Source organism: Rhinatrema bivittatum, chromosome 7, assembly GCF_901001135.1.
Source record: "Rhinatrema bivittatum chromosome 7, aRhiBiv1.1, whole genome shotgun sequence".
NCBI classification, from domain to species: domain Eukaryota; kingdom Metazoa; phylum Chordata; class Amphibia; order Gymnophiona; family Rhinatrematidae; genus Rhinatrema; species Rhinatrema bivittatum.
Window position 1 is genome coordinate 33,266,932 of NC_042621.1, and position 26,659 is coordinate 33,293,590.

The window sequence follows — 26,659 nt, forward strand, 5'->3', positions numbered from 1 at the left end:
AGGACTCAGTCGGTAGGGGGTACAACTTATCCATAGCTCTACCGACCCGTAAGGAAGCCTCTGGAAAGTCCCATTCCTTCGAGACAATCTGAAACAATTTAGAATGAAAAGGGAATGTCTGTGAGGGTCCACGGAGCCCCGCCAAAACAGAATCCCCCGGGGAACCATCCACCTCCAGCTCCTTCAACACTTGTGGGATCAAGTGCTCTAGCTCATCCTTACTGAACAACCGAAGAACTTGGAGATCATCCCCTTCCACCGTCACTTGTCCGTCCAAGTCCCCTCCCCCCACGGGAGACAAAGGGTCCTGGGAGGGGTCCAAGGGCTCTGGGAGCTCAGCGTCTACTTGTGGACGGGGACAACGAGCCCCCGCCCTCCCCTGGTCCGGGACTATCTTTGGGAACTTAGGGGAGAAGGCCCCGAATCCTCCCAGCCAGCTTCCACCTCTAGGAAGGCTTTGTGCATTAAGAGCACAAATCTGGAGGAAAACGGGGCTGGCCTCTTTAAATTCTCCCCTGCTGGCCGGGAGGAGTGTGGGGGGGAACGAGGAGCCCCGAAATCGTTGGCACGCTGCGGGCTTAGGGCCGGAGGAGAGTGAGGAGGGAAGTTCCCCTCCTCCGACGCTGCTTCTTCCAAGTCTGGCGTGGCCAAGATGGCCGCTGCTCCTTCCTCGGTTGGGGACGGGGCCGGTCTTTGCCCCCGGAACGATGTGACTCTCTGTGGCCGCAAGGACGAAGACCCGCGGGCAGCGCTCGGCCCCCGAGAGGGTCCCTTGCCCCCGGGAAGACATCGGGAGCAGAGACCCTCTCGGGGAGTCGCGCCCCCGCCCCCCCACAGGCTGTGCAGACCGAAGACCGCGGCATCCAGGCACCAGCTCCGTCAGCAACAAAAGCACGCCAAAATGGGGAGATGCTGCTGTGAGACCAGAATCGCGCCGGGTGACCATGCCACCCCTCCGGAGTCCCGGTACCCTTAAATGGCAGTCCGGGGCTGAGCAATACGTAAGTTACAGCCTGCCACCAACAGGTCTTACTTGGGCTGTCACTTGCTCTTTTTTTTTTTTTTTATAAACAAGCAGCCTCCGTCTATAAAGGAGCCCCCTTCAGAGTACAAGGCTCTGGCATATGTCAAACTGGGGGAAGAGTGACCGGCCCACCGGTAAATACTCCCCTGGTCACCTAGGGACTGACTAGCTCCGGGTATGAGGCTCTAGGGCTCTGCCCTGCCAAGCCTGTCTTAAACCGCACATCACGTGAGACAATCAAAGAAAAGCAAAGATCTTACTTTTTTTTTTTTACACTACTTGTCAAATGGACTAAATTGATCTAGTCAAGGGTAAACTCGATCCCATACACCCAATTTAGAATTTTTTTTGAAAGGATCAGGACTGCAGGTTATGCCTCTCAATCTGCTGGAGTCAGAGAAGATACTGAAGGATCGCAGGTGGCACTCCGGTATATCTAGGGGGTGCTTTTTGTTACGTAAGGGGACGGTTTAGTGTGCCCTTGGGCCTCAGCCCGGGCCCAGACCTTCAGGGCCGAGCTGAGGGTTGACGGTGGCTCCGCATGGCTAACGGGCTGACCCTCTGCCAGGCCTTCAAGCCCCCAGAGCCAACATATGATGTTGGTAGGGGAACGGTCCTCCGACTGTTCCGAGCCCTTTCGGACCTGCCGCTTGATCGGCATTGGAGCAGCAGGCCTGGCCTGAGGTTGAGGGCAGACGGAGGCCTTGACACGTAGACAGGACTATGGTCAATGCGGCGGCATCGCAGACAAGACACTTGACAACAGCTGGGTTGATGCATCGGCATCACGGACGAGGAACTTGACAACAGCGGGGTTGATGCATCGGCATCACGGACGAGGAACTTGACAACAGCTGGGTTGATGCATCGGCATCACGGACGAGGAACTTGACAACAGCTGGGTTAATGCATCGGCATCACGGATGAGAAACTTGGCATCCAAACAAGCACACATAAGGCATGGACATTGGCACTGACTCTCAGGGCGCCCTACTCAGGCCACCCGCAGGACTGAGTCGCGGACCACTCTGTCCCACTGCGCGCCCTACACAGCCCTTGCAGGCTGGTCACGGACCACGAGGAGAACGGGACAGCACAGGAAAAGTCCAGGCAAGGAGGAACTCCAATGACGAAGCTGGTGTCATCCGAAGCTTCCCCCAAGGCTGGCAGGAACGGAGGCTCAGGAGCACAGGGACACTTCCCACCTGCAAGCCACCTCATTCTCGGGCATACACCATCCGAGAGCACCGGCTTACAGGAACAGAAGGCTCGAGAGCACCAGACGAAGACACAGGGAAGAACATTCTGGAAGGAAGACACATCAGGAGGTAAAGATCATGACGAGACATCGAACATGGACTGGGACCTCAGGCAGAACACCAAGACATGGTATAAAAGCAGACGAGACGAGGAGCTCCACGAAGAACAGAAGACCTTACAAGGCTCTGGCAGGCAGGAGCCTCCAGAGGGAAGTCACATCGATGCAAGGCAAACACAGAATGAAGTTGAAGTCCTTTTATAGGGCTGCAGACCGGTGACTCCCTGGGAGGAGTTTTGCAGGCCCACACCTAGCTGGCCCTCTAACTACGGAGAAGTGCTGCGGGCCGGCCCCTAGGGAAGGGCGTGGCTCAAACCAGGAAGTCCATGCAAACACAAGCAGCCTCCGGCAGGCCCCAAGGACAACAAGGCCTCCCAGGCCCTGAAGCAAATCCTGGATAGTTCACAGGCGAGACCCTGGCTTGGAGCGGCCTCCAGGAAGAGGTAAGGAGCCTCCCATAGCCCCGCTACAGGAGGGTTCATAACACTTTTCAGCTTTTCTCTGACTCCATCTGCTGGAGGGGAGACATAACCCAGCAGTCTGGACTGATCCTGGTACATACAAGGAACTCTAATGAAATTTCCTTATTTCCATTTAAAGAGTTGCCAAGACCTCAAATTTTCAGTATGGAACTCATTTGGGAGGCTATTAATGCCTTAAATAAGAATATGGGGTCACAAATGGAAATTCTAATTAAGATGCAATCAGATACTAGAATAAGAGTGGGAAAAATAGGAAAAGATAATCAGCAAGTTATAAGTGATGTTTTAATACTTAAGAATGATTTGGGTAAAGTTAATGAGGTACAGACTGCTATCATTAGAGAAAATCAATACTTACAACTTAAGGTTGAAAATTTAGAAAATGTTTCCAAAAGTAGAAATATTCGATGTATAAATTTTCCAAAGTTGCAGACTATTACCCCTATTCAAATCTGGAGAAGATATTTGATGGAGGTACTTGATATTCCAGAAGCCACTTTGCCAATTACCTCTAAATTATATTTCCTTCCACCATTAAAGAAAACCTCCAGATTTGAACAGGGTAAAGATATTTCTGAACAGGAATTACAACCTGTTCACGATTTGAATTTAGATATTTCAGAAATTTTGGAAAAATCAGAGACCGAATTAGCAAAACCTGCCACACTTTTAGTAACTTTTATGTTAGAATCCGATAAAAATTGGATATTTAAAAAGAACTATCAAACTCAGAAGCTTAGGAAACAGTTTCTTCTTTTGAGACCTCAGGTACTGCAGTTAGAAATGTACTTTATTTTAAAGTTTCCATGTAAATGTCTAATCAAATCTAGTGGAAATACATATATATTTACCCAACCAGAACAGCTTACACAATTCTTAGTTCAAAAAGGAAAACCATTACTGAGCTCATCACCAGGAACAACATAAGCATCCATTGAAAGAGTTAGATCTCATATAATAGATAACATCCTATAGTCAAATTTCTTACTGTTGTTATATTCAATTATAATTTTACCTGAAGTTGTGATACATGGATCTCTTTTTTTCTTTCTCTTATTTGAGGGCTTGAAAGACAGGTTATGAAAGAATCTATGTTCTTCTTTTAAGAAATTTAACAAGTTTTGTAATTACATTCTATACCTGTAATTCCACACAAGTGTATAATTGCTTGAAGTTTATTTTAAAGTTTAATAAACATAAATATACATAAACTCTCTTCAACATCTACCTTCTCCCGCTCTGTCAATTACTCACAAATCTAAAGCTAACACATTCCCTCTATGCAGACGATGTACAAATTCTCATCCCGATCACAGAATCCCTACACAAAACTATGATCCACTGGAACAACTGTCTTCTATCAATTAAGCATCTGCTCTCAAACCTCAACCTAGTTCTCAACTCCAACAAAATGGAGATCCTCATCATCTCTCAAGACGACAATAACGTCCTTTTCAACCCACCAATTTCTCCTCAACTTACCAACTCAAATTTTAACCAATCACCTTATGTTAGAGATCTAGGAGTCATGCTCGACAACCAGCTTAACATGAAAAAATTTGTAAACACCACCACAAAGGAATGTTTTTACAAATTGCAAGTCCTCATAAAACTGAAACCACTCCTTCACTTCAATGACTTTCGCATGGTGCTACAATCCATCATTCTATCTAAAATCGATTATTGCAACTCCCTGCTGCTTGGACTCCCCGCCAATACCATTAAACCTTTACAGATGGTTCAGAACTCCGCCGCCAGAATTCTCACCAATTCCAATAAAAGAGATCACATTACCCCCATTCTTCGTAACCTACACTGGCTGCCCATTAAATACAGGATCCTTTTTAAAGTTCTCACAACTATCCTCAAAGCGACGCACAACCTCTCCACCCTCATTTTAAGCACCCAACTGCGGCCTCACACTTCATCCAGACCTATCAAAAGCGCATACAAATGCACACTATATATGCTCCCCCAGCAAAGACATCCTTACGGAAGCGGGCCTTATCTACAGCAGGCCCCCCTCAATGGAATGCACTTCCCCCGGACCTCCGTCAAGAAACCTGTCCATCGGCGTTCAAAAAAAACCTCAAAACTTGGCTCTTCAGCCAAGCTTTTCCTGAAACATAATAACTCTCTTGGGCTTTAGCAACTGGACTGTATTATCCATTGTCCATTATCCCTTCACAGTTCGCATCTTTTCTTTACCCTTACCGAAAAGTATCCCCCTTCCCTCGAGTTATATTCAGTTCTCCAGGCTCTGGTCCTCCTAAGTTGGTATCCACACACTTGTTATGTTAAGCATTATATTAGGCGTTGTCAAAAGTTTACTAATGTAAGCCATCTCTCGATTTGTTTCTAATGTTGCACTTTTTGATTACCTTCCCATATGTATTTTCCCATTGCTCCTTTGATTACTTTTCCCAAAGTTATTTACCCATTCCCGTAGTTTAATGAATGTAACTACTAATCTATTTTATTATATTTTACCTGCACTTTTACGATTATATTTACTCTTCTGTAATCTTATAGAAGGTCTCTTGGACCATTTCATCGTACAGATTATACTGTTTGAGTCCCTTTCCCTGTTACTCGTTTTCATGTTCTATGTATTGCCATCGTGCGAAGTTGCAGTTTCATTGTAAACCGGCCTGATTTGTATGTCATACAGGAATGTCGGTATATAAAAGTAAAAAATAAATAAATAAATAAAAATTCTCCTCCTGGCGTTCTAAGCAGGTATCTTGTAGCTGCTTATTGATCTCTGTCTGGTTGTCCATCCTGGTATCCATTTCGTCCACTCTATGGCCCATGGAGGCCAGTTCATCGTGGAATTCCTCCAGAATCCCTTGAATCTCTTTTTTGTAGCTCTTTAAGTCCTGCCGCAAATGCAGAACCAGTCTCTAAAGTCCGTGTGGGTCGGGGGTTTCTCCGAAGTAATATTGAAAACGTCATCAGGATTCGGCAGCTCTTCAGGTTGCTCTAAGCCGACGCCATGACAGTCTGCCCCGCTCTCACGTGCATCCAGTTTTCAGTAAGAAAATTGTTTGAAATCGACAGATTTACATTTTTTAGCCATTGCTGCTTTGTTCCCGGATTCTTCTCACGCTTCCAAATTGAAGGGGAGATTTATGTTGCTCCAAATTGCGCAAAAAAACAACCGGCTGAGAGAGGAGCTCGTGGCTCAAGCAGCCATCGGTTATGGTGACGCCACTTCCTCTCTGCCGTGCTCTGCTTCTGCACTTGCTGCCTTTCAGCTGCTTCAGCAGCAAAGTCCACACTGGCAGCTGGCTATTGGACCAAGGCACACCTCTGAGGGATCTAAGAAATCACCTCAGGAATTCTCAACTGGGGGAGGGACCCTTAGGTATCACCGCAGGACAGCGGGGCTCGATCTTCCTTTCGATTTGAAGGTAAAATTTCTCCATTGAATTAGTACTGCAATCCTGCTAACACCGCTGGTGGTGTGGGGATAGCATCCACATCTGCTAGGAGGAGAGATACTGAAGGGCTGAGGTCACTGCAGGGGTATATCTAGGGTGAGGTCAGTTTTGAAACCTGACTCCATCTCCATCTGCTAGCAGGGCAACACATAACCCATTGGTCCTGAGTCCATCTGGCTACATGCTGGGAAACTGCGTTTATTCTGAAAACGTAATGTTCTTGATGGGGTGTGTATCTACAGAGCAGCACCCAGCCTTGGCACTTTATCATAACTGATTAGTTGTGCATCTGCATTAATACTTTATATTTTATCTTTGATCATATCGGGAGCCAATGAAGGAAATATTTTTTAATACTGGAAAGCACATGTGCTGTTGCATTCTGTAGTAATGGTAAGAAACAGAGTAAGGAATTTAGAACACCTAGCAATAACGAATTACCATAATCAAAGCTAGAGAAAACCAGAGATTGTAAGACAGTTCTGAAATCCTCTTTATCCAGAAGAGGTTGTAATTATCAACATTTTTAGCTTCATGTATCCTGTCTGAATCTTAAATGCGTGTTTTCCTGGAAAAATTAGACTCAAGCTAATATCCCCAAATCAATTAATTAATGATTATTTTGGGATGCTGTATTCATTGAAATGCACTATTACATTCTCATTTATTTCCTTGGATCCTGACAGCATAATAATCTCAGTCTTTGTGAAATTTAATGATAAGCTATTAAACAGCATCCATTTGTTAATTGCTCCTATATAGATTTTTTAAAATTCCACAGTGGCAATGAGAGAATTTTTTACAGGAATGAAAAATTGGATGTCATCTGTATATATGAAAAAATTTAAACCTGGGCCAGCGAGTAGTTTACACAGTGAAATCAAGTAAATGTTAAAAAGCATGGCAGTGTGAATTTGATTCCACTTAGATGTTGTGAACCAAGGCTCCATGTTGCCAGGATCCCAGCACTGATGGTTCTGATTTGAGCTGGAAGAAAAAGAAGAGGAACTATTGTGCCAAAAAAAAAAAAAAAGTGAATGGAAGTACTTAAAATGACCTTTAAAATCATTCCAGTATGTACATTGTCAGGGGTTCTTTAGCACTTTTCAGATATTTAATCTTTGGGTTTTGAGCTTCCACAATGCACCTGAGGACGTGTCCATATCTACCGACTATGCATGCCCTCTTGCTTTTTATTTCTTAATTATAGCACAGACATCCTGCAGTGGTGCATTTTTATAACATATTGGCTGTCAGCAGTGGTCAAGAAGTTTAATAAGAATTATCACAGAACAATTATACTTAATATAAGAGTGTAAACTTGAACAGAACGACTGTTATTTAAACCAGTATCCTGTCTCTAAACATGTAAGTAGATATCACATGAATATTTATTGTGGATAACCTGAAAACCCAACAAGATAGGTTTGGGACTCATTAGTTTAGAAGGGATATAAAAGAAATAAGACATGTTCTTCCTTTCTATTTGTTGCTTTTGGATGCCCTATCTCTTTGTTGATATCCCTGCCTATAACATTACATAGCCTGTGCTTGCGCTATCTCCTAATGGCACATTAGGGGAGAAGGGGCACATCAGGGGAGAAGAATAACTGATACTTCACACATCCAGCAGAGCTCTCTGCTACAACGGCAAAGGAGAAGAAAAAGGGTTCGCACTCAAAACGCGGGGAGTAGCTGGCTTGTTATGGCAGTTACTACCCCAAACCAAATGTGCCTGATACTTCACTTTCCATGCATATCCAGCATGGTTCTCTCCTGCATCGGCATGGGAGAAAGACTGATACATCACGCATTTCCAGCATAGCTCTCTGCTTCAAGGGCAGGGGGAAAAAAAAACCAAAAAAAAAAAAAACCTGATGCTTCACGCATATCCTGCATAGCTTCAACGACAGGGGTGAAGAAAAAAAAGGATTCGCAATCACAAAGCGAGGAGTAGCTGGCTTGTTACGGCGGTTACTACCCCAACCAAATGTGCCTGATACTTCACTTTCAATGCATATCCAGCATGGCTCTCTGCTTCTACAGCAGGGGAGAAGAAAGAAAAAAAAAACCCAACAAGAGCTGTACAACATAGTCTAGGTAAAACAAATAAGCATGGGTGTAGCTTGCTTATCGCGGCGGTTACTGCCCCTACTACCCCTAACTAATCAAGCTAGATATTTCACTTGCATGCAGCTCCATCACTGCTCTCTACATTAATGGTGGGGGTGGAAGGGGAATAGAACAAGGAGCTAAGAGTAACAGATAAGAATGAGAGAAAAAATGTGTGAGGCTTGCTGGGCAGACTGGATGGGCCATTCGGTCTTCTTCTGCCGTCATTTCTATGTTTCTATAATTGGTAAAGCTTCGAGTTTTTATTGAAATAGGATTAGATTGGGGGGGGGGGGGGCAGATATGGGAGAAAGGGCTGGAATTGGGCTAGAAGAGAATATTTCTTATGTAGAAAGCGGGGGAACAGTATTTGCAGGGCCAGAAAATTTGAAACCCGCCTAAACTCTGAGTGACCCGAACTCGGAAGGTCCTAGGAATTGTTATCCACGTGAGTTCAGTTACACTGTCTGTCGCAGTTAATTTCTCTGCTCAGCTCTGCGTCGTGTGAAAGAAGGTTGGTTTTAGTTTTTCAGTCTCTCTTAGCACTGGGTCGCAGTAAGATAATAGATGCTGTCTGTCTGCGTCGAGAATAAGCCAAGAGTGCAAAGATTGCCTCCATGGCCTGCGGTGAACACGTGATCACAGGCCAGCAGTCACGTCTATCAGGGTGCCGCTCCTGGCGCAAGGTCGTCTGGGAATTGTAGTCATTTCCTGTTTAGACCTGCCGACGAGTCTCTTCGAGACGGCAGCGAAAGGAAGGCTGCTAGCCCCTCCACCCCCTAGCCTGTACTGACGTCCTTCGCCGAATGCAGTCCGGCTTCAGCTACTTCCGGTGCTTTGCAGTCCGTTCTCTGCCCACACCGGTCGGATGCGCGCTGCTGCAATGGGATAGTTCCGGAAAGGTCTGAGTCGCGATGGCGGCTGCCTCGATCGGGGACGGAGCTCTGAAGCCGTTGCAGCAAGCCATGAAACTGGCCAATGCTGCCCTCCTGCTGGACAGCAGCAACCAGTCCACGGTATGTCCCCGAGACCTGCTGTCTATCAGTGGTGGAGAGTCCCTGTCCCTGGGAGCTCCTCATATCTCCTCTCAGGACAAGCTGTAAGGGAATGGTCCCGGCCCTAGAAGTCCAGTGACTCCTCTTGGGAGTGTCAGTAGTAGGAAGGTCCCTATTCTTAAGAGCCTGTGCTCTCTCTGGAGTATTAGTAATAGGAGGGTCCCTGTCTTTCAGAGTCAGTCAGTGACTCCTCTTGGGAGTATTAATAGTGGAGTGGTCCCTATCCCTGGGAGCCCAGAAGTGATGCATCTCAGGACCATCTGTAGTGGGTGGGAGCTGTCTCCGTTTCTGTGAGACCCTTAGTGACTCCTCTCGAGTCTCTCAGTGGTGGAGGTTCCCTGCCCCAGGATCCCATCACTGATTCTTTTCTGGACCATCAGTAGTGAGGGTATGTGTGTGTGTGTGTGTGTGTCCTTGCCCCTGGGAGCCACTAGTGAGACTTCTCAGGATCATCAATAGTGGTAGAGGGTCCTTTCTCCTGGGAACCTGTCAGTGACGTGACGGTTAATGATGGAGAAAGGGGTTCTTACCTCTGGAAGCCAATCAACGACTCTTGTTGGGAATGTCAATGGTGTGTGTGTGTGTGAGGGGGGGGGGGGGGGTTCCCTTCCCTTCCCTTCCCTTCCCTTAGGAGCCTTTCAGGGGAGGTCCCTGGAAAGCAGCAACCCAGCCAAGATATGTCCTGGACAATGGCTGTGATGCTCCAGGAGCCCTTTGGTGGTGATTGCTCCTGCCCCTGGTTGCCCAGTGATGATGGTTTGAGGGGGGTCAGGTCCCAGCCCCCAGGAGCCTGGGTGGTTGGGGGGAGGGAGATCAGGTCCCAGGCACGGAAGCCTGATAGTGGGATGGGGTCAAGGTTCCAGTCCCTAGGAACCCGGTGGTGGTGGTGGAATGAGGTTGGGGTCCTTGGGAGCCTGGCCCTGACAGTGGGGTTGGGTCAAGATCCCAGCCCCTCAGAGCCCAGTGATGATGAAGTGGGTCCTAGCCCCTGGGTGCCCAGTGAGGTAGGTCCTAGCCCCTGGGAACCCAGTAAGGTAAGGTTCCATCCACAGGGAGCCTGGTGGTAGCAGTGAGGTCAGGGTCCCATCACCTGGAGGTAGCGGTAAGGTCAGGGGTCCAGCCCCTGGGAACCTGGAAGTGGCAGTGGGATGGAGTCGGGGAGCCAGACCCTGGGAGCATGGTAGTGGGATGGGGTCAGGGTCCCAGCTCCTGGGAGCCCAGTGGTGGCAATGTGGTCGGGGTCCCAGTCCCTGGGAGCCTGGTGGCAACTGGGTCTCTGTCCAGGACCCTGTGAGTGCTTGTTCCTGGTTATGTAGAATTCTGGGAGACCAAGAAGCATGGGTTAGGTTGGGAATGGAGTGGGATTGTTGCGATTTGGGCAAAAGGAGCTCCTTTTGATGTGTTTGTTTTATGGCTTATTAGGAGTTATCTGCCACTCATCTGTAGAAGGTTACAGTATGTTCACATTTGATATTGGTGAATTGCAGAGAGCCAGAGATGATGTATAAAAGCAGTATGTTTCTCTGCACGATGAGGAATGAGTGTATCATGTATATTTGAGAGCAGCCAGAACAGGGACACTGCCTGTGGTAAACTAGCTCCAGTGATTCCAGCCTTGGGCTCACATTTGTCCCCTGTGCTACAGCTCATCAGTGTCTCTCCCTTGGCTATGTTTCTGTTGGTGAGATTTAATAAATATGGGATTTTTGTGTTTAAATAGTTCTTAGATCACAGGGACTGGCAGCTAGCAAGACAATGAGGAATTGTTCCCTGCTTGTTTTGTGAGAGGAAGGGTGTGGTAAGGGTGAGTGAGTCAACTGGAGGGGGATCACAGTCTCAACCCAACACCCTTTTTGTATGTAAATATGTTTGTTGCCCAGTCCTATTTGATTTTATTTTTTGCGCATGCTGAAACTGAATAGTATTAGTATGACTTCTCAAAACACTATTTATAATACTGATGTTCCTCTCTCCCCGTCAATAGGAGGCTTATATCGAGTATCTGAAGAGCATCAGTTACATTTCTCAGGTTTTACTGGAAGAAGCAGCAAGAAAAGGTAGAAAGCTATGCTCTCTGGTGCTGTGGGTGGTGGACACTTGCACTATGCTTCTGTCTGTGCTGTACCCAGCCTGCTGTGAGCCCAGCACCTTTCCCAAAGTGCTGGAATCGCATAGAAAAGAAACACAGAGGTCCATATTCAATAGGGCTGTTAGAGGACAAGTTATCTGGCTAAAATTAGTTGGATAACTTGTCCCGAAGATTCAGCAGGATAAACATAGCCAGATAACTTATAAACATAAATGGCTATATTTGACTATAGCATTTATGTTTTTAAAGTATCTGACCATGTGTGGCTGGATACAACACGCTACTTAGCTGTGTATCTTTAAAAAAGATATGCGACTAAGTAGCACTGACATAACATGGAAAATGGAAAAACCTTCAAATCTAGGTGGCCCCAGCGCAATCTCCTTCCTCCCAGAATAGCAAAGAAAAAGAAGGTACTGGGGGGAGATGGGGAGGGTCGGGGGAAGAGGGAGTAGCAGCCAATTGTTTTGTTGGTGGAAGGGTGCAGGCTATTCATAAAAAATAAAAAACCGGCACAGGGAGCCTCTGCTCCCAGAAAACTTGTTTGGGGGTGACAAGAGAACAGCCCGACAGAGCCTTCATAAAATATTGTGGGAGGGAGGAAGGAGATTGCCCCGGAGCTCCCTAGATTTGAAGGTTTTTCCATTTCCCATGTTATGACAGCACTACTTAGCAGGGTATCTTTTTAAAGATATGTGGTTAAGTAGTGTTTTATCCGGCCACACATGGCTGGATACCTTAAAAACAAAAATGCTATATATCTGGCCATACACAGCCCCATAACTTTAGGCCTGCTCTCTCAAAACACCTCTTTTTTACCTGGCTAAATTCAGTCTGGATAACTAAATGGCAAAGCTGACTAAATGGCTTTTGCATATTGACTTCACAAGGCTTAGAGTCCGATGTTAGCTGAATTGTTTTTTTTGTTTTAACATTTTTATATTATTTAATTTCAACTACAGCTCAAGAACAAGATTGGTTAGTAATATAAGCATAAGATTACAAGAACAAAATACAATGAGAAAAAAACCTCAACAGAAAAAATAATGTAACCAGTACGCTCTTTTAATCCACAATCCCAAAGAACCCAAGAAAAATACAAGGCAAAAGCAATCCGGAAATATAAAAAAGAAACTCTAATGAAGGATTAAGCAGAATTACAGTTTAGACCGGCCCCCTCCCCCCAATTCCATATCAAAGATCCAGAGATTATCTAGCATCAAGAAAAGCATGAAGCTGTGTAGATTCAAAAAACCATGTACTTCACAGCATCTAACTTCAAAATGCACTTACAAGGAAAATGAGAAATTACTACTTACCTGATAATTTCCTTTTCTTTAGGAAAATCAGATGAATCCAGAACAAGTGGGTTATGCACCTCTACCAGCAGATGGAGACAGTGCAAACTGACATCAGCTGCCAGTATTCTCTTCAAAAGCAACTGTGGACAGACTAGCAAAAAACTTGATTAAAAACAGATAACCGTATCAATACTCAACCAACAGTCAACACTGAGCTAAGACAAGAATGTAAAAACACTATTCTAGGGACTGGACTAACACTTACCAGTAATCCCTATAACAAGTAGCCGCACAGGAGGACTATAATACAATCCTTTGGCAGCCAAGAGAGGGAAGCTGGATTCATCTGACTGTCCTAAAGAAAAGGAAATTATTAGGTAAGTAGTAATTTCTCATTTCTTAGCGTCCAGTCAGATGAATCCAGAACAAGTGGGATATACCCAAGTTACTCTCTCGTAGGGTGGGAGGCTGCCCATGGTCCAGTCAAAGCCACATGTGCAAAGGCCGCGTCCTCCCAGGCCTGCACATCCAGACGATAATACTGGAAAAGGTGTGTAAAGAGGACCACGTCACAGCTCAGCAAATGTTGACGGAGGACAACCAGGATCATTCCAGACTGTGGGTTATGTTCCCTGTCCAGCAGATGGAGTTAGAACCAAAAATTCCCAGGGGAGGACCTATATAGCCACGCCTCCCTCGCCTCAATCCTCAGTATAGTTCTAACTCCAGCAGATTGAGCAGGGGACACGGTGGTCCCCAGCACTTTTCTAGTTTTTTCTCTTTGAGGAATCAATTAAATAATATTAGATAAAGGTTTTCTTCTAAGGGATAGGTTCTGTAGTGTTCTGACAGGATCACTCCGTTCAAAGAGAGACACTGTTTTCCAGTCAGGAACTTGCTGACAGGCTGTGTTTTTTGCCTGTCACTTTATTTCTCTCTTCCTATCTCTTTGTTTTTTTCCTCTTCCTTGCCTGGCTAGAGTGTGGTAAGTGTTATTTTTATTTCATTTACAGTCGTTGGTAGGAACAGGAATTTATGAGGGGTGAAAGTCTGTAGTGCCGACCGCTCCCCCTAGCCCCGGAGTTTTCCTTTTCCCCTCCTCCCTTTCAGGGAGTGATTGGAGTTCCTGCCCTGCAGCTCTGCGACGACCCATTCCCCGGAGCTGCTCACCGTCGGGACGGCGTTTTTCCCTGACGGTTTCTTGGGGACGGTGAGGGGTCCGGAGGCCGAAGAGTTTTATTAATTCGCCGCTTCAGTTGTTGCCGCGCACCGCAGCCGCCCCTCCCCCTCCCTCCCGCCGCGATGCAAAAATCGCCGAATGGCTCCGGAGCTCGGCACGGGCTTCAGCAGACCTCAGAGCGATTTTCTTCTGCTTTTCTGAGGGGGAGTATGGCTTACCTGGTAGGCAGCTTGGAGGAGAGTCGGACCGCGCTGACAGGAAGCAGCATGCCCCGTTTCCCCTCAGCGCGGGAACGGCGGCCATTTTCTCAGCTGACTCGGAGGCAGCTCTCTCTGAGGAGGACGTCGACACTCCTCTCCAGGTTTCCTCTAACAGTATGGAGTTTCGGAGCGCAACGGACCAGGGCAGGCAAGGGGACGACGTCTCGGGGGGCCCCTCATCAGCACTTCCCGCTTTTTCACCAGAATTCATTGTTTTAATGCACAAGGCATTTTTACAGAGCAGGGATCCGAATCTTGGAATTTGGGGTCCCCCTCCCCCCAAACTGGCCTGCTTGACACAGCTTTCGACGGCAGACCCTCCCTTAGGGAGGGCTTCTTTGCCCACAGGGGGTGCGGGGTCCACTCAGCCCCCCCCCCCCCCTGTGATTCCTATACTGCTGCAACAACCGTCGGGGGATCCATGGCAAGATCCAGATGCGGATGATCCCTCCCTGGCGGCCCAGGTAGAAGGTGACGACCCGAGGGTCCTCCGTATTTTTCAAGCAGCGGAATTGGATGATCTCATCCCCCACATCCTCCAGGAAATGGACATTGACCCTCCTCTGGATCCTGGGGCTCAGGATCCGAAGATTAAGAAAGGGGATCCTCTCCTAGCGGGCTTACGACCTCTAGCGAAAGCTTTTCCCACGCATCACAACATCTTGCAATTGATTTCAAGGGAGTGGGATTCTCCTGAGGCCAATCTTCGAGTCGGTCGAGCCATGGAAAAGTTATACCCTCTCCCCACTGATTTCTCGGAGATTCTTAAGGTTCTTGCTGTTGATTCAGCGGTATTCGCGGTCACGAAACATACTACCATCCCGGTCACGGGCGGGACGGCGTTGAAGGATGTTCAGGATCGCAAGCTCGAGGTTTACCTCAAGCGTATCTTCGAAGTCTCAGCGTTGGGGATGAGGGCTGCTATCTGCAGTTCCCTAGCACAGCGAGCAGCTCTGCGTTGGGTACAACAGCTTCTCACTTCCCAATCTTTGCCACAGGCAGAGACTATTCAGGCTGATTTTCAAGCAGTACTGCCCATCCCGGATGTTGTCTTGCTCAGCTTATAGTGGTGGCTGGACCCTCAACAATTAGCTCAGGGAGTGTCTCTACAGAACCCGGATTGGGTGGTCGTCACCATGGATGCCAGTCTCACCGGCTGGGGGGTGGTCTGTCAGGACAGGTCTCTCCAAGGCCGATGGACGATGGAACAGTCCACTTGGCCCATCAATCGGCTGGAGACCAGAGCAGTCCGTCTAGCGCTGCAGGGGTTCTACCCACTGGTACGCAGTCGAGCGGTTCGGATTCTTTCGGACAATGCAACCACAGTGGCGTACATCAATCGCCAGGGGGGCACCAGAAGCCATCTAGTCTCGTGGGAGACCGACGAGTTGATGACATGGGCGGAGCTACACTTACAGCGGCTAGCGGCTTTGCACATAGCGGGCGTGGACAACGTTCAGGCAGATTTTCTCAGTCGACAACACCTGGATCCCGGAGAGTGGGAACTCTCGGAGGACGCAATGCGAAGGATAGTACAGCGTTGGGGAAGACCCCATGTGGATCTAATGGCAACCGCGACAAATGCAAAGGCTGCCCGGTTCTTCAGCCGCAGGCGAGAGCGCGGCGCGGAAGGAGTCGACGCGCTGGTTCTTCCCTGGCCTCGACAGTGTCTCCTGTATGTCTTTCCTCCGTGGCCTCTAGTGGGCAAGGTTATCCGACGGATAGAGACGCATCAAGGTCCGGTGATCCTAGTTGCACCAGAGTGGCCTCGTCGACCATGGTTTGCAGATCTTCTCAATCTGGCAGTAGACGGCCCTCTTCGGCTCAGTCATCTGCCACGTCTTCTTCGCCAAGGACCAATATTTTTCAAGGAGGCAGATCGCTTCTGTCTTGCGGCTTGGCTTTTGAGAGGCGTCAATTGAGACAGCGCGGATATCCAGAATCTGTCATCTCCACGCTCCTGAAAGCTAGGAAGACATCCACGTCTGTTACTTATGTCAGAGTATGGAAGGTTTTTGAGGAATGGTGCGAGTCAAAATCGATTCTACCAACGCAGGCCTCGGTGACACATGTGCTTTCCTTCCTACAGACTGGTCTGGATTTGGGCCTTGCCTATAATTCTCTTCGTGTGCAGGTGGCGGCGTTGGGAGCCTTCCTACGTAGTAATGACAGGGAGCTTCTGGCCTCACATCCAGATATCCTATGTTTTCTAAAGGGGGTAAAACACTTGAAGCCTCCAATTAGACCACCTTGTCCTTCTTGGAATCTCAATTTGGTACTCCGGGCTCTATGTGCACCGCCTTTTGAGCCTCTGACTTCGGCCACACTCAAGGATGTCACCCTTAAGACCATCTTCCTGGTGGCGATCAGCTCAGCACGTCGGATCTCTGAACTACAAGCTCTATCATGTAGGGAGCCATACCTTCGTTTAACGCCAGGGGGAGTATCCCTGCGGACAGTTCCATCTTTTCTGCCGAAGGTGGTTTCGACTTTCCATCTCAACCAATCGATAGAGCTTCCGTCATTTTTATCCTCTGATTCTTCTGACCTGCGTCAGTTGGATGTCCGACGTTCTTTGATACATTATTTGGAGGTCACTAATGAATTTCGACTCTCCGATCATTTGTTTGTCCTTTGGTCGGGACCCAGGAAGGGTTGCATGGCATCCAAACAATCAATCGCTCGCTGGCTGAAAGGAGCGATTATAGCCGCATACATCGGAGTGGGTAAGTCTCCACCTTTAGCTGTTAAGGCGCATTCTCTCCGCGCTCAAGCGACGTCGTGGGCGGAAAGTTCTGCAGTTTCTTCTCAGGAAATCTGTAGGGCGGCCACATGGAAGTCTCTCCACACTTTCGCAAGACATTATCGTCTAGACATTCGCGCGCCGTCTCACGGTCAGCTTGGAGACAGGGTCATACGGGCAGGGCTGTCCGCAACCCACCCATGATGGGGAAGCTTTGGTACATCCCACAGTCTGGAATGATCCTGGTACGTACAGGGAAAAGAAAATTATTCCTTACCTGCTAATTTTCGTTCCTGTAGTACCATGGATCATTCCAGACCCCTCCCTGGTTTTGGGGGTTCTTTGTGGGCCATCCCTGCTTTCCTGTCTTCACAATATTTTCACTCTGTATCTCTAGTTTTTGCGAGCTGTGTCTTTGAACACAGTGCTGTTTGCAAGTTCTCAGTTACAGTTTTTTGAGTACAAGTTAGTTGCTGTCACTTACAGCTGTTATTTTTTCTCTATATTTTTGAGATTAATTGATTCCTCTGGTTCTGTCTCTTCTCGTCTTGGCTTTGCTAGTCCATTTACTGAGGATTGAGGCGAGGGAGGCGTGGCTATATAGGTCCTCCCCTGGGAATTTTTGGTTCTAACTCCATCTACTGGACAGGGAACATAACCCACAGTCTGGAATGATCCATGGTACTACAGGAACGAAAATTAGCAGGTAAGGAATAATTTTCTTACTTCTGCCCATAATACTGCCTGAGCCCTTGTGGAATGAGCTCTAACCTGACTTGGTATCGGCTTCCCGGCATTCATGTATGCAGCCGTGATTATCTCCTTAATCCAGCGAGCTATTGTAACCCACGAGGCTGGCTCACCCTGTCTAGTATCGCCATGAAGGACAAACAGACACTCTGTCTTCCGCAAGAGTTCAGTATCCTTGAGATATCTGACAATATGCCTCCTGAGATCCAAGGGTCACAACAAATGATACTCCTCTACATCTCACTCTCTGTCTAAGGAGGGCAGGGATGTAGACTGATTCAAGTGAAACTCAGTGACCATCTTCGGTAAAAAGGAAGGAACAGTACGCAGCTGTACCACCCCTGGAATCACTTGGAGAAATGGTTCCCGGCAAGACAGGGCTTGCAGTTCAGAAACCCTAAGTGCAGAACAATTGCCACCAGAAATACCATCTTCAAGGTCAACAACCGCAAGGAGAGAGTACAAGGTGGACTAAACATAGAGCTTGCCAAGAAAGCCAATACGAAATTAAGACACCACAAGGGCACAGGAAACCACAAAGGAGACCGAAGATGTTTCACGTCTCTCAGAAAATGGGTCATATCAGGAAGAGCCGACAAGGATCCACCATTTACCTGACCCCTAAAACCCCTTGAAGGTATAGATAGTGCCGCTATCTATAACTTCAAGGAATTGAGAGCCAAACCTTTATTCAAGCCGTCCTGCAAAAATTCCAAAATGAGCGGAATCTTGACCAAGGAAGGAAGAGTACCTCGATCATCACACCAGGCCTCAAACACTCTCCAAACCCGCACATAGGCAAAGGAAGTGGAGAACTTTCTTGCTCTTAGTAAGGTGGAATTCACTGCCATGGAATAGCCACGTTTCAGCATGCGAGCCCTTTCAAGGGCCAAACTGAAAGACAAAATCAATTTGTGAAGAACAGGTCTCTGCCACAACAGGTCCTTGTGCACTGGAAGAGGCAAATCCACCAGGAGCCTTTGTAGATCTGCATACAAGGTCTCCTGTGTCAATCCGGAGTGACCAAGAGCACCACCCCTTTGTGGCACTTGACCCTTCGAATCAAACTGTCCAACGTGGGCCATAGAGGAAAGGCATTAAATAACTCATCTTCCGGCCACTCCTACACTAGGCCATCGATCTGTTACGATTAATGGTGTTTGGGTGGATCCTTGGACACTGTGGCAGCTGACCACGCCCACGGGGGACAGTCCCATGAAGGACCACGGTGTCAGGCTAGACTCCGGACAGAAAACACAGATTTGAATCTTTTTTTAAACAAATCCTGTTGCCAACTCAATGAGCTGTAGGCAGATATACCTGGAGGACGTGACGTCAGAACAGGGGGGACACCCATGAGGTTCGCGCCAACGTAGAGTTAAAGATGAGGGCGGCGTGCGCACGCATCCTAGAGGTACCTTAAAGGAGAATGGCGGGAGGCAGCACCAAAGCCGGTCTGGGGACACTGGAGAGAACGGCAAGCAAACGCCGTGGCGGCCATCAGTCCAAGGTGATCGGGAGGAGCCGAGAGTAGAGAGAGGTAGGCGGGGCGAAGCTGTTGAAGACCGATGGACGCAACAGTACCCCCCTTCAAAGGGCGGCCTCCGGCCCTTTTACCAGGTCTTGGTTTGTGTGGATGCATCTGATGAAACTGAAGAAGTATCTCCTTATCCAGGATATTTGCCATCGGCTCCCAAGAATTTTCCTCGGGGCCATAACATTCCCAAGACAGAAGGTATTCCCAAGTTTTGCCACATCTTCTTACATCCAGAATAGATTCAACCTTATATTCAAGGTCGTCTTCTTCTTTGGTAATAGAAGTTGGTTCTGGAGACTTGGATGAGAACTCACTGAGAATGAGTGGTTTCAAAAGTGAAACGTGGAATGCGTTGTGGATTTTCAATCCGGTAGTAGCTTTAAACTGTATGTAATGCTGCCAAGACGTCGGAGAATTGGAAATGGTCCAAAGTAGCGTGGAGCAAATCGAGTAGAAGGTAACTTTAGTTTCAAGTGCTTAGTTGATAGCCAGACTTTGTCACCAGGTTGAAATACAGGCACTTTAGAATGATGAGAGTCGTAAGATTTCTTTGCTCATTCACCCACTTTGATTAGCATGTCTTTAGTCTGAGTCTATAATTGATGGATATCATCAGCAGTGGATTGAGCTGCTGGGGATGACAATGAGAGAGTCAGTGGAAGTGGTTGTGCAGGTAGTCGTCCATAAACCACTTTGAATGGTGTTGATCCAGTGGATGATGCTGGATGTGAGTTAATGGCGAATTCTGCCCATGGCAACAGTTTGGCCCAGTTATTCTGACAGCAACTCACATAGGCACGAATGATCTGTTTTAGGGTGCTATTCATCCTCTCAGTTTGGCCATTAGATTGAGGATGATAGGCAGATGTATAATCCAGAGAGATGTCAAATAGTTTGGACACAAAGCCTTCCAGAATTTTGCCGTGAATTGAGATCCTCTATCAGAGACAATGTGCTTCGGTAGGCCATGTAGGCGAAAGGTGTGTACGATGAAGAGCTTAGCAAGCTCCAAGGCTGAGGGTAAGCCAGGCAGCGCCACTAAATGGGCCATCTTACTGAAATGGTCAACCGTCACCCAGACAGTATTCATTCCTCCAAAAAGAGGCAGATCAGGGGGCGCTGTTCGCCACGAGACGAAATGGCTGCTGGTGCCTGAGGCTCCGGTCCTGGTTTTCTCTTGAATTGCTCTCACTGCTAAATAACAAGTTAATTTCGGGTTTCCGGTGGCACCAAAGGTTTGGGCAAGCATTGCTGCATATAAAAATATAAAGAAAAGGGAAATAGGAGCATTGATCGCTGCGAGCCGGGAGAGCTGCTAGTAGCTGCAGTCTCCTCCGTTCCCTCCCAATCGCCATCTTGCCCCGAACAGACTTTAACATCAGTAAGGCTCCCGCCTTAACTTCCCTTCGGGTGAGAGCCGCGATATACTCCAGGAGAAAGGGGAAACTGAATATAAGACCCCATCAAGCTCCTGACACTCCGGACACCGTGGCGCTAGCTACACGAGGGTAACTCGAGGAAGGACAGCCACGGAATGGAGCCACTCTCTCTCAGTTACTGAGAGAGAGTGGCTCCATTCCGTTATTCTAAGGACCGCCATTTGCTGCTGTATATCTCCCACAATCGCTTCCCGCGGAGACAACCCGAGCAGACGCGGATGGACATTACATTAAATAAATAAAACATAAAACAGCAAGCGAGAGGGGACTGTTCACTGCACTCGGAAAAGGTAGCTGAAATGAGGGGCTCCTGCCTAGTGAAGCTTACACCAGATAACCTTCTGAGATCTGCTCCTTAAGTTTGGACTATGAATACAGTGCCCGTCTGGACGCAGTAAGTGGGAGGAAAAATCGCGTCCTGGTAAGTGGGATAGCTGCCTGGGGTCGGGAACTTTAGGGCTCGATACAGCCCGGTCTTGTTTGCCACCTCGGTAGTCATATTGGCAGCGCCATTCGCAGAGTCACCAGGAAGGGAAAGAAAAAGGCTGAGCAGGGGAGAAGACTCCGGCTGCCTGGTTTACCTCCCACCATTTTGCAGCGTGTGAGAATTAGGGAAACCATTGTAAGTGAGCCAGCATGATCAATTACCGGGGCAAACACTTGCATATCATAATAGTTGTACGGAGATCTCCCGAACAAACGACTGTGCCACCATTGTGGCTGCAGCAGCGTGCATCGCAGGAAGAGCGGGTGTACTAGTTCTGGGGTATTGTGCCCATACCACTTCGTCCTCCCCTATCATTTCTTATAGTTATTGCCCGCGACACGAACTGATCTATTTAACTTCAGCGGATGTTCGCCTCTACCAACTTAGGGAGGATATATACCTCTTAAAATCCTTAAGGAGTCAGAGGGAGACGAGGGGAGAGAGATGGTTGCTGGGTGCTGCAGACACAGGATCAAACGAAGGGAGCGAGTGAACTCCAGCAGCTAGACAATACTGTCCCTATATCTGCCTGGCAGTGGCCAGCTTTATAAGGAGAAACAAGAGGAAGCTTCCGTGAAAAATTAGTCACTGTCCGCTTCGTGAAGGTTGGGCTGAGTGGGACAGAAGAATACCTACAGAGGAATACCTATGTGCTCACACCCAAACTTTTCTAAAACAAACAGAGGAAGTGGATGCCGGAGGGTACCAGAGGGTCTATTCAGCAAGCCACAAACTGCCATGAGTTGTTAAAAGCAGTTTTGGGAGGAGGGGGGGGGGGGAACTGGTGGACGCCGCTGTGAGATGATCGTCTGAATGTTGGATTATGTGCCCCTCTTCCCATGATCTCTTCTCTGCCCTGCTAGACCCATTGAACTTTCTTCAGAGAGCTCTTTTCATTAAATTCTTTTCAAGTAGAGGAGGACCGGAAGGCTCATCTGCATACTGCTCCCAGCATCCCCCGGGAGAGGAGTCCAGAAGTCACCGCAAGTGATCCAGGGATTGGCGTCCATAGCCCAGCTTCCAGAGGCCCGGCATTCCTTTGCAGTAGAGGAGGACCGGAAGGCTCATCTGCATACTGCTCCCAGCATCCCCCGGGAGAGGAGTCCAGAAGTCACCGCAAGTGATCCAGGGATTGGCGTCCATAGCCCAGCTTCCAGAGGCCCGGCATTCCTTTGCAAGTAGAGGAGGACCGGAAGGCTCATCTGCATACTGCTCCCAGCATCCCCCGGGAGAGGAGTCCAGAAGTCACCGCAAGTGATCCAGGGATTGGCGTCCATAGCCCAGCTTCCAGAGGCCCGGCATTCCTTTGCAGTAGAGGAGGGACCGGAAGGCTCATCTGCATACTGCTCCCAGCATCCCCCGGGAGAGGAGTCCAGAAGTCACCGCAAGTGATCCAGGGATTGGCGTCCATAGCCCAGCTTCCAGAGGCCCGGCATTCCTTTGCAGTAGAGGAGGACCGGAAGGCTCATCTGCATACTGCTCCCAGCATCCCCGGGAGAGGAGTCCAGAAGTCACCGCAAGTGATCCAGGGATTGGCGTCCATAGCCCAGCTTCCAGAGGCCCAGCATTCCTTTGCAGTAGAGGAGGACCGGAAGGCTCATCTGCATACTGCTCCCAGCATCCCCCGGGAGAGGAGTCCAGAAGTCACCGCAAGTGATCCAGGGATTGGCGTCCATAGCCCAGCTTCCAGAGGCCCAGCATTCCTTTGCAGTAGAGGAGGACCGGAAGGCTCATCTGCATACTGCTCCAGCATCCCCCGGGAGAGGAGTCCAGAAGTCATCGCAAGTGATCCAGGGATTGGCGTCCATAGCCCAGCTTCCAGAGGCCCAGCATTCCTTTGCAGTAGAGGAGGAACGGAAGCGCGCGCCATTAGGCGCGCGAATCTCAAACCCTTCCATTAACTGAGTGAAGATTAACGGTGGTTAAAGAGGATTGGTAAGTATAGCTTTCAGAAACTTTTGGGCTTATAAAAGTTGGTGAAAGGTGAAATTAAGGGATATATTCTCTAGAGATTGTGTGTGTCTGAGGTAATAAGCAAGCCAGAGATAGTTAATTCCATTATCTGTCTTTCCCACCCACTCAACCCTTGATTTTTAGGCACGAGACAGTTTTTCATCAAAAATCAATCAGGGTCTTATCTAAATCATACTATTGTACCAGCCCTTACTGAAAGTTTAATCATCCCCTTGTAGGAAACTAGCTGATTAATTAGTAAATTCACCTGTAAATTTAAACTACTCTCATTCCAACTCCCTTAGTATCTTAAACTTAACTAGGAACTCAATAAAACTAAGATGAAGGCAGCAGTCCAGCAACAAGAGGGAGGCTTTCCAGTCTTTTGCATTGAGTGTCACATGTATGATTTTTTACCTGCCGGTGAGAGATTGTATGTGTGCACCCGGTGCAAAGAGCTCCTGGCTCTCAGGGAACGAGTCCGATCTCTGGAGGCTAGAGTAGCAGACTTGGAGGAGCTGAGGGAGACAGAGAGGTACATTGACGAGACCTTCAGGGACATAGTAGCCAAGTCCCAAATCCAGTCTGGCAGCCCTAGTGCTGCCTTGGATCAGAAAGGTCTCCCAGTAGGAGAACATCACCCTGGTGTAGCAGGAAGTGATCCTGTAGCAAGGACCTGCTCTCCAGGTGATGTATTGTCCTCTCGCACCGAGGACAAGTCTCCCAGGGCTACTGCCCAGGAGGGAAGGGTTAGGCCTGCCATCATAGTTGGCGATTCAATTATTAGAAATGTAGATAGCAGGGTGGCTGGTGGACGTGAGGACCGCCTGGTAACTTGCCTGCCTGGTGCGAAGGTGGCAGACCTCACGCGCCACCTAGATAGGATTATAGACAGTGCTGGGGAGGAGCCAGCTGTCGTGGTACATGTGGGCACCAACGACATAGGAAAGTGTGGGAGAGAGGTTCTGGAAGCCAAATTTAGGATATTAGGTAGGAAGCTAAAATCCAGAACCTCCAGGGTGGCATTCTCTGAAATGCTTCCTGTTCCACGTGCAGGACCCCAGAGGCAGGCAGAGCTCCAGAGTTTCAATGCGTGGATGAGACGATGGTGCAGGGAAGAGGGATTCAGCTTTGTAAGGAACTGGGGAAACTTTTGGGGAAAGGGGAGACTTTTCCGAAAGGATGGGCTCCACCTTAACCAGAGTGGAACCAAGCTGCTGGCACTAACTTTCAAAAAGGAGATAGAGCAGCTTTTAAACTAGAACAAGGGGGAAAGCCGACAGTCACTCAGCAGTGCATGGTTCGGAGAAATGTATCCTTGAAGGATACTAATGAAACAGGAGAGTTAGGGCATCCCAACAGAGAGGTTCCATTACAAGCAAACATAGTCCATATGCCTTTATGTAAAAAATCACCAAAACTAATGATTTCCGAATTATCCCAAACAACTGAAAAGCAGGTTGTTAAAACAAACAAAAAACACACTTTGAAATGTCTATATGCCAATGCCAGAAGTCTAAGAAGTAAGATGGGAGAGTTAGAGTGTATAGCAGCAAATGATGAGATTGACATAATTGGCATCACAGAAACTTGGTGGAAGGAGGATAACCAATGGGACAGTGCTATATCAGGGTACAAATTATATCGCAATGATAGGGAGGATCAACTTGGCGGGGGTGTGGCACTTTATGTCCGGGAGGGTATAGAGTCCAATAGGCTAAAGATCATACAAGAGACTAAATGCTCAGTAGAATCTATATGGGTAGAAATCCCATGTGTGTTGGGTAAGAGTATAGTGATAGGAGTATACTACCGTCCACCTGGACAAAATGGTCAGACAGATGATGAAATGCTAAGAGAAATCAGGGAAGCAAACCAATTTGGCAGTGCAATAATAATGGGAGATTTCAATTACCCCAATATTGACTGGGTAAATGTAACATCAGGACTTGCTAGAGATATAAAGTTCCTGGATGTAATAAATGATTGTTTCATGGAGCAATTGGTTCAGGAACCAACAAGAGAGGGAGCTATTTTAGATTTAATTCTTAGTGGAACACAGGATTTGGTGAGAGAGGTAACGGTGGTGGGGCCACTTGGCAACAGTGATCATAACATGATCAAATTTAAACTAATAACTGGTAGGGGGACAATAAGTAAATCTGCAGCTCTAACACTAAACTTTCAAAAGGGAAACTTTGATAAAATGAGGAAAATAGTCAGAAAAAACTGAAAGGTGCAGCTGCAAAGGTTAAAAGTGTTCAACAGGCTTGGACATTGTTTAAAAATACAATCCTAGAGGCGCAGTCCATATGTATTCCACGCATTAAGAAAGGTGGAAGGAAGGCAAAACGATTACCGTCATGGTTAAAAGGTGAGGTGAAAGAGGCTATTTTAGCCAAAAAATCATCCTTCAAAAATTGGAAGAAAGATCCATCTGAAGAAAATAGGATAAAACATAAGCACTGTCAAGTTAAGTGTAAAACATTGATAAAACAAGCGAAGAGAGAATTTGAAATGAAGTTGGCCATAGAGGCAAAAACTCATAATAAAAACTTTTTTAAATATATCCAAAGCAAGAAACCTGTGAGGGAGTCGGTTGGACCATTAGATGACCGAGGGGTTAAAGGGGCTCTTAGGGAAGATAAGGCCATTGCAGAAAGACTAAATGAATTCTTTGCTTCCGTGTTTACTAGTGAGGATGTTGGGGAGATACCAGTTCCGGAGATGGTTTTCAGGGGTGATGAGTCAGACGAACTGAACGAAATCACTGTCAACCTGGAAGATGTAGTAGGCCAGATTGACAAACTAAAGAGTAGCAAGTCACCTGGACCGGATGGTATGCATCCTAGGGTACTAAAGGAACTCAAAAATGAAATTTCTGACCTATTAGTTAAAATTTGTAACCTATCATTAAAATCATCCATTGTACCTGAAGACTGGAGGGTGGCCAATGTAACCCCAATATTTAAAAAAGGCTCCAGGGGCGATCCGGGTAACTATAGACCAGTGAGCCTAACTTCAGTGCCGGGAAAAATAGTGGAAACTATCCTCAAGATCAAAATTGTAGAGCATATAGAAAGACATGATTTAATGGGACACAGTCAACATGGATTTACCCAAGGGAAGTCTTGCCTAACAAACCTGCTTCATTTTTTTGAAGGGGTTAATAAACATGTGGATAAAGGTGAACCGGTAGATGTAGTGTATTTGGATTTTCAGAAGGCGTTTGACAAAGTCCCTCATGAGAGGCTTCTACGAAAACTAAAAAGTCATGGGATAGGAGGCGATGTCCTTTCGTGGATTACAAACTGGTTAAAAGACAGGAAACAGAGAGTAGGACTAAATGGTCAATTTTCTCAGTGGAAAAGGGTAAACAGTGGAGTGCCTCAGGGATCTGTACTTGGACCGGTGCTTTTCAATATATATATCAATGATCTGGAAAGGAATACGATGAGTGACGTTATCAAATTTGCGGATGATACA

General features: G+C 47.5%; 1 protein-coding gene across 3 annotated transcripts in view; it reads left to right on the top strand.

The window, feature by feature from the left end:
• Positions 1-9,098: 9,098 nt before the first annotated feature.
• The window catches only part of VPS9D1 (VPS9 domain containing 1), a 306,602-nt gene continuing 289,041 nt past the window's right edge, over positions 9,099-26,659 (top strand). For all 3 annotated transcript variants that reach the window (XM_029608215.1, XM_029608216.1, XM_029608217.1), the window contains exons 1-2: positions 9,099-9,395; positions 11,419-11,491. In XM_029608215.1, coding sequence (XP_029464075.1) covers positions 9,294-9,395; positions 11,419-11,491 — 175 coding nt within the window. In that variant the 5' untranslated portion in view covers positions 9,099-9,293. The remainder of the gene's footprint in view (positions 9,396-11,418; positions 11,492-26,659) is intronic.